This window comes from Parasteatoda tepidariorum, chromosome 7 (assembly GCF_043381705.1).
Source record: "Parasteatoda tepidariorum isolate YZ-2023 chromosome 7, CAS_Ptep_4.0, whole genome shotgun sequence".
Lineage (NCBI taxonomy): Eukaryota > Metazoa > Arthropoda > Arachnida > Araneae > Theridiidae > Parasteatoda > Parasteatoda tepidariorum.
The window spans coordinates 50384287-50392047 of record NC_092210.1 but is presented as its reverse complement, the minus strand read 5'-3'; the positions used below and the strand labels follow the sequence as shown (position 1 = coordinate 50392047).

Below are 7761 nucleotides of genomic sequence, written 5' to 3'. Positions count from 1 at the left end.
ACTCCAAGGAAGAAGGAAATATTATTATGATTTCACCCAGTTATTGTTTCATAATTGATGTGCTTACAATAATTACAGTGTTATAATTGCTTGTACTTTTACAAAGGTATTAGCAGTTAGAATAACTTTGCACATTTTATTTCCGCCATGATTAACCCTTTATATTATTTAACAACAGAAAAAAAACTAAACAAACTTAATAAGAAAAAAGTCAATTTCGAAGATGCAGTAGAGATTGTATCTCGTCTGGATTCTTCTTCAGATATTGGATTTATTTGTCTGCAACTGGTATCAATTATATTGGAAAAATGAATGAGTAAGCAATCATTAATATTATTTAGATATTTTTTTTCTGATTTGTAGACGTTAAGATTTGCGATCGTAAAGAATATCGGAGTCAAACATTTTCTTCCTTTTTCTTGGAAGTTCAAATAATTATATCGTGAAAATTCGATGCAACGAACACGACATATGTTCGCTATTACGTCAGATTTCCAAGTCACCGTCAAAATGCTACAATTGTAAATACAAAAACTATATGTTTATAACGAGTTTCAAAAATTTGCTACAAAAGATTTTTTTTTGATGGAAATACACATTTCTAATGTTTAAAATAAGCAAAATTATACAAAAAAGGAAAAATGGTAGGCATTTTTATGTATGACTGATATTAATACAGAAAAATTAAAACGAGCATCATTTCACCTCATTTTCTTGTTTCAATCTTAATCTATTTATATTAAGGGGTCACAGTACCTTTGCGAAAATTTTTTAAAATAAAGGTATAATCATTCATTTTGAGCATGCTTTACATGCTCATTTAAGTTATAATCAATAATTTATCTTCATAAAGTAATTAAACTGTTTAATTTTTTTAAAATTTTAAAAAAAGTTTTAAATCCCTAAGGCTTTTTTATTTTATCATATTTTCAAGAAAAGTTTTTTTCATAGTGCTTGCAATCTTTATCTTAATAATTTTGTGCATTCATTTGTTGATTTTTCAATTAGAAAATTTTTTGTAGATTATTTTCTAAAAAAGTAGAAAAAAAAGGCTAAAAATTCCTGTTAAGTATATATAACAAGCCGTAAAAATTGTAATACCTCATAAAATGCTTAATCCATGCACAGTTTAAATAAGTGTATTATTCTCAAGATAAAAAAGTTTACTTCAAAGCTTTATCTTAAATAGAAAAAATTCCTTAGGGATTTAATTAAGATGAAGACACAAAATTATCATCTATGTGAAAAAGCACTTTAAAGTCAGACTGCTGAGCAAGTTTCTGTATTAGAACAATTTAAAATCATTCATAACTTTTTTAAAAATGTAGATAGAGAGATGAAATTTTTTCTGTACATTTGAAATACTTTGAAGTTTTATTATAAGCAATAAAAAAAATTTTGGTATTTTTGTCATTTTTTGGGTACTGTGACCCCTTAAATAAAGCAAACTTTTCCAGGCAACCATCGGTCACGTTCCTCATGAAAGAAAAGAAAATCTTTTGTAATTTTCGGGAATGCGGCAGCACACTTTAAATGGATGTATCATTTGCTGGCCACTTATCCACTTATTTCCCTTCTTGATAGTTTATTACTGAAGTCAACATTAAGTGTTACCAAGTTCTTTTTTAACATTAAATATATGTAAATAACTACGTGCTCGCTATAACGACAATTGCATCAGCTATTGTGGATTGTCCTCGTAACGGACATTTATTACATTTATACTAACCGGTTTCGGTGTCCAACTGATATACCTTTACATTGATCTTTTAATTTTAGGAGTAATTTTTAATTATGTTTATAAATATTTTTATCGGGTAACACATTGTTGAAGCCGGTATGAATGTAGTAATAGTAGCGCCACTTACATTAATTAGAAAAAAGAGTCAGTTAATGTAAAACAACCAAAGAGCATACACGCTCGGTTTTTGCATCTCCGCAGCGCTACCAGCGCACCCGCAAAATAAATTATTTACAGTCCACGTTGTCCAAGTTTGATTTTATACACCCTGCAAGCTATCGCAAAACATCTGGTCCGAACGATCAGGAGAGTAAAGATCCAGTATATCGCAAATTTACAATAAAAATCCCGCATTCATTATTGGACTGACCACGCATCGCATCAGAAATAACGCAGCATATCTCCAGCCATAGAATTAGTGAAAGGTAGGCAAATTTTCATCATTTATTTACCGCATAATTTCATTTAATAAATAATGGATAACATCGAGAAATGTAGAAAGAAACGCGCTACAATCAGAACTAGCGCTACAAAACTAATAACAAAAGCAGATACTATAATACAAAGTGACACTAAAGAAATAACAGAACTAAATGAAATATTTGAGCAATTAAGTCAAAAGGAGAGTATTTTGACATCATTAAATTCTGAAATTGAAAATTTAATTTCGGTTCCAGCAGAATTCGAAACTGAAATTAGCACTAGCGAAGAATACAACGAAAAAATCATTAGTGCTAAGTGCAAAATTAAAAATTGCTTAACCTATTTAGAATCAGTTAATCAAGTGAAATTAACGGCCTCAAGCTTTGTAAACAATAGTGTTAGCATAAAATTACCAGAAATTCCGCTTCCGAAATTTTCGGGTAAATGTGAAGAATGGAGTACTTTCAAATTGCAATTCAATAATGTTATTACATCCAATAATCAGTTGACAAATGCACAAAAACTACACTATTTAAATTCAGCTTTAATCGGAGAAGCTAAAAATCTTATTACATTAGATGATACATTCACTTCATTATATACAGCTTTAGAAGAAAGATACGAAAACAAAAGGTTAATAGTAGAATCTCACGTTAAATCAATATTAGATATTGAAAAATTAACGCATGAGTCGGCTAAAGACTTACGTAATTTAATTGATTGTGTAAAGAAAAATATAAGAGCATTAAAAATTTTGGAGTATAATCGCAATGATCTTTCTGATATTTTTGTTTTAAATATAGTACTTCAAAAATTGGATAGGGAAACTCGAAGGCAGTATGAATTAAATATTAGCTCAAACGATGTTCCTAAATTAGATGATTTATTTTCATTTTTGGAAAAACGAGCTCAAATATTAGAAAATGTTAGCAAAACCACTCCTTTAAGATTTAAGTTAAGGGGACGGTGGACCCTAAAATTAAGAAAAAACCTGCAAATTTTCCATTTTAATTTTTTTTTAAATAAATCATCTCTGAAATGTTACCTATAAAATAAAACAAAAATTTTGTCAATCCGTCCAACCATTGTCGAGATATTACACTTTTTATAGAAATCGAAATTTGAGCAGACGATAATTTTGACGTGTTTTGAAATCAAAACTAAGTTTTTACTCCTGGTTTTTAGTCGTTTTAATTAATTTTGTACTTTTTATTTCATTTAAATTTATTTTCGGTTTCATATTTAAAAGCTTTGTTAGCATCAGAGATAAACTGTGACTGTTAACTGTAAACATTCAGTTTGTTTATATTTGTATTTTCGATTAGATTCATCCACATTTTCTCATTTTATATTTCTTTTAATGGAAAAAAAACAGTTCTTTTCAGAGCTAATCGCTAAAATTTAATACGTTTTATACTTTAAAAATATAATCACTAACTTATTTAGATTTAATTCATATCTGTGTAACTTGTATTACAAAATGCATAGTATTAACAGAAGTTATAGAAAGCCAAAAGCAAGACCATCGAAAAAAAAACTTTTGGCTCAACAAAGAAATCAAGCTAGATGGAAGAAAGATGTTAGTAAAGATGAGAATATTTTACCCCAGGAAGATACTCCCCTTTCTTCAACAACTGAACTAAATACTAGTGTTAGTGCTCGCAAATTGCAATTCCCTGTGAGAACTTTGAACAATAGTCAAGTTACTTCTAAGGAAGTTCAGAAGACCCCTAACTATGTTCTTATGAACAAAAATATGTGGAGTACTTTACTCAAAAACATAAATTGTACTCAATGTGATGAAGCAGCTGTTGATGTTGCTTTCAAAGAACAATATGGGTATTCTTCCAAACTAGAACTATATTGCAGAAATTGTGAAACAATGCTTGGATCAACTTTTTCTAGTCCTCGTTGTGAAGATTCAAAATCTTTTCTCGCCAACATAGAACTTGTCGAAGCATTTCTGAAAATTGGTAAAGGACACGCATCTTTGGAACAATTTTCTATTGCTTTAGGAATTCAAACAATGGACAAAAAAACTTTCTCAAAATGTTTGCAAACTCTATGTGAAGAAAAGAAAACATTTAGAGAGGATATGCTGTGTGTTGCCCGCCAAATTGTTCGAAAGACACATTTTGAAATAAATTGTTTATCTGATGACGAAAAACTTCTTGACATCACAGTCTCGTTCGATGGTTCGTGGCACAAGCGAGGCCATACATCGCTATATGGACTTGGCGTCGTAATCGATGTGTTGACGGGATTAGCCGTAGACTTTGAAATCTCATCCAAATATTGCTCGCAATGCACTGCGGCTAAAAGAGACTTGGGAAACGATAGTGCTGAATTCTCCATTTGGTATAATGGGCACAAGTCGGAGTGTTCAAAAAATTTCAGCGGGTCCTCAGGCTCCATGGAGATGGTTCTTGCAGGCATATTATGGAGCAGATCCAGGGCCTGATTATAGCCTAGGCCCAATAGGCATGGGCCTAGGGCCCACAATTTCTGAGGGGCCTCAAAAATTAGTAAAATTGCTAATTAAAGGTGAGCTAGCTATGTCTTGATTTAAGTACTAAATTAAAAATAATTCAGCTAATCAGTGACTTTTAGCAAAAATCACTGATTTCAATTGTTTGTGATCACCAAACTGTTTTTTATTCTGACATAACATTGTATTGTTTTTATATTTTGCTTTAATTTATAGATACGTAAACTTTTTCTTGGAAAAATAATCTTCAATTGTCTGCTTTTAAAATTTCTTACAATGTTTCTCTTGAGTCATGCAGTTTAATGGATTCTTTTTCATTATTAGGACTACTCTTTAGTAATTTAATTTCAAAATATTTTGTAAGGGGCCCAGAAAATTTGGTGGGCCTTGGGTCTGAATTTGTCTTGATCGGTCCCTGAGCAGATCTGTAAAAAATTGTGGTTTCCGCTACCTAAATATTGTATCAGATGGAGATTCGAGAACTTATCAACATCTAGTTGAATTAAAACCTTACGGCGAGGATGTGCAAATCGTAAAAGAGGAATGCCTCAACCATGTGTCCAAAAGACTGGGCACAGGGTTGCGCAATAAAGTAAAAGAGCTGAGAAGTAAAGGAGTAACGATCGGAGGGCGCAAAAAAGGCAGCCTCAAAGAAAGTACCATAATAAAGTTAACAAATTTTTATAGGAAGGCAATCAAAGACAATTGTCCAGACATAACAAAAATGAAATCAGCTATATACGCTTCTTTACTGCATTGTTCATCGTCTGACAAAGCACCGAAACACAGTAAATGTCCAACCGGTGTACAATCTTGGTGCTTTTTTCAAAGGGCACTTGCTACCTCAGAAATTCAACCTTCTCATGAAGCTATGAAAACTTACATCTCAGAAGATGTGCTCTCCAAAATTTTGCCAATATATCAGAGGCTAGCGAGTGATGAACTGTTGAAGAGATGTACGTCAGGTGGAACACAAAATGCCAATGAGAGCATTCATAGCCTCATTTGGAATAAGTGTTCAAAAGAAACATTTGTCTCGAAAGAACGCTTGGAGTTCGCAGTGATTTCAAGTGTATCTGAATTTAACTTTGGCTGTGTAAATACATTGTACCTTGAAAAAGACGAAACAGACTACTTTTCTTTGAACATTGCCGAAAAACGAGATAAGCGTCGTTTATCACAAAGTGCTCAAAGGAACACTAAATTGTATAAAAGACACAGATTAACTAAAAAGTATGGCACTGTGAATGAAGAAAAAAAAAATGTTAAAAAAGAAGGCAGTACATATGCACCTGGAAAATTTTAAGGTGAAATGCTTCTAAATTTTGTTTTTCTAATGCAATCAATTATTATAGCAATTTTTATTTCTGTTCAATTTAATTTCAATTTTCTTTATACTGTGCATTAATAAATTTTCTAATTTATGTTGAACACCATAAAAAAAATATTTACTAACTTTATTTGAATAAATATGTGATGTAAGCAATAAATTTACTTTGAACGCATTTTTCTCAATTTGCTAAATTTGTACATTTTTCTAGCTTAAAAATGTTCCTCGCGGGGTAATTTTTTAGCGAAGCCCTCCAAAATTTAATATGATATCTTGAAAACTATAATAAACATATTAGAGGATTTTTTAAGCTTTATTTTTATTTTAAGTCAAAAAAATTTTCCTCGTTGCTGAAAAAATCCCTAAATTTACAAAAATTTTGAAAATAATTAATAAAAACTTTTTTTTTTAATTAAATTATTTTTAGATATAAAAAATAATCCTTACAAAACATTCTGATTTAGCATATAACATTTTTTTGCTAAAACTATCAAAATATATTGTAAATTGTCCCGCAAGGAACATTTTGAAAATTTTTTAATTTTTTCAAAAAAATTTTAAAAAATGAATTTTATTTGAATTTTTTCAGTTTTTTTTTTTAATTTACAGTTAATAAGGTTAGAACCCTAATGTTTTAGCAAAATTTCATAGCTGATTTACAGAAAATAAAAAAAAAAGTTTATAAAGTCCACCGACCCCTTAAGTCAAGAGAGAAATCCAAAAACGAAAACATTTCTAATTAATAAAAGTGTAACTCAATCATGCATTTCGTGTAAAATGAATCATCCGATCTTTAAGTGCGATTCTTTTTTGAAATTGAATAGTCATCAGAGAAGTGAGCTGGTATCAAAACATAAATTGTGTTTAAATTGTCTAAGCAGTCAACACAAGTTATTGAATTGCAAATCGAAACATTTATGCTACATATGCCACTCAAAGCATAATACACTACTCCATAAAGAACGCGAAACTATAAACAACTCTGCGGTTTTGGCTTCTTCTTCTCACGGTCATGACCTCAATCCCGAAGCAGCGGTATTTAATATTCATCAACAAAATAATGAAATTGTTTCTGCTTCTTTATCTTGCATTAATTCGAAAAATAAAACAGGGCTTCTTCCGACTGTTTTAATTTGGGTTTTAAATCCTTTAAATGGATCTTATATGCAATGTAGGGCGATATTAGATTCAGGCAGCATGTCGAATATTTGTACAGCTAATTTCGCTAATAAATTAGGAGTACCGCAAGAAAAAATAAATTATCGGGTTTCGAGTTTGGGCGGAAACGAAACTACAATAAGATCAAAAATACAAGCTACAATTTGTAATGGTAATAGTTCTTTTTTGAAAACTCTTGATTTTTTAGTGGTATCCAAAATTACCGATTTTCTTCCTGTTACATCCTTCAAAGTAGATAAGTTAGAAATTCCGCAACAATTAGCAGATCCTAATTTCGCGGTAACTGGAAGAATAGATATGCTTTTAGGCGCGGAGGTATTTTTCGAAATTATCAAGGCTGGAGATATCCGCGTTGCAAACAGTGATTTGGTGTTTCGCAATACTGTTTTTGGATACATTGCAACTGGAGCAATAAATACCCGCACTCCAGAAATTCACTGCGGTTTCATAACCACTCAAACAGAAGTCGAAGACTGCTTAGAAAAATTCTGGAGAATAGAGGATATAGACTATAAAATGAAAATTCAGAGTGAAGAAGAAAAGTATTGTGAATCACATTTTCAGAATACTTATCGCAGAGATGAGCATGGACGATTCATC

The 7761-nt window shown here is 30.9% G+C and overlaps 1 protein-coding gene across 1 annotated transcript in view; it reads left to right on the top strand.

Moving 5' to 3' along the window:
• Window positions 1–262: 262 nt before the first annotated feature.
• The window catches only part of LOC107453798 (sn-1-specific diacylglycerol lipase ABHD11), a gene marked incomplete at its 5' end in the record, with an annotated part of 24987 nt that continues 17488 nt past the window's right edge, over window positions 263–7761 (top strand). Inside the window, 1 exon segment of the mRNA XM_016070755.4 lies at window positions 263–316. Within this exon segment, the coding sequence (XP_015926241.1) occupies window positions 309–316 (8 nt within the window).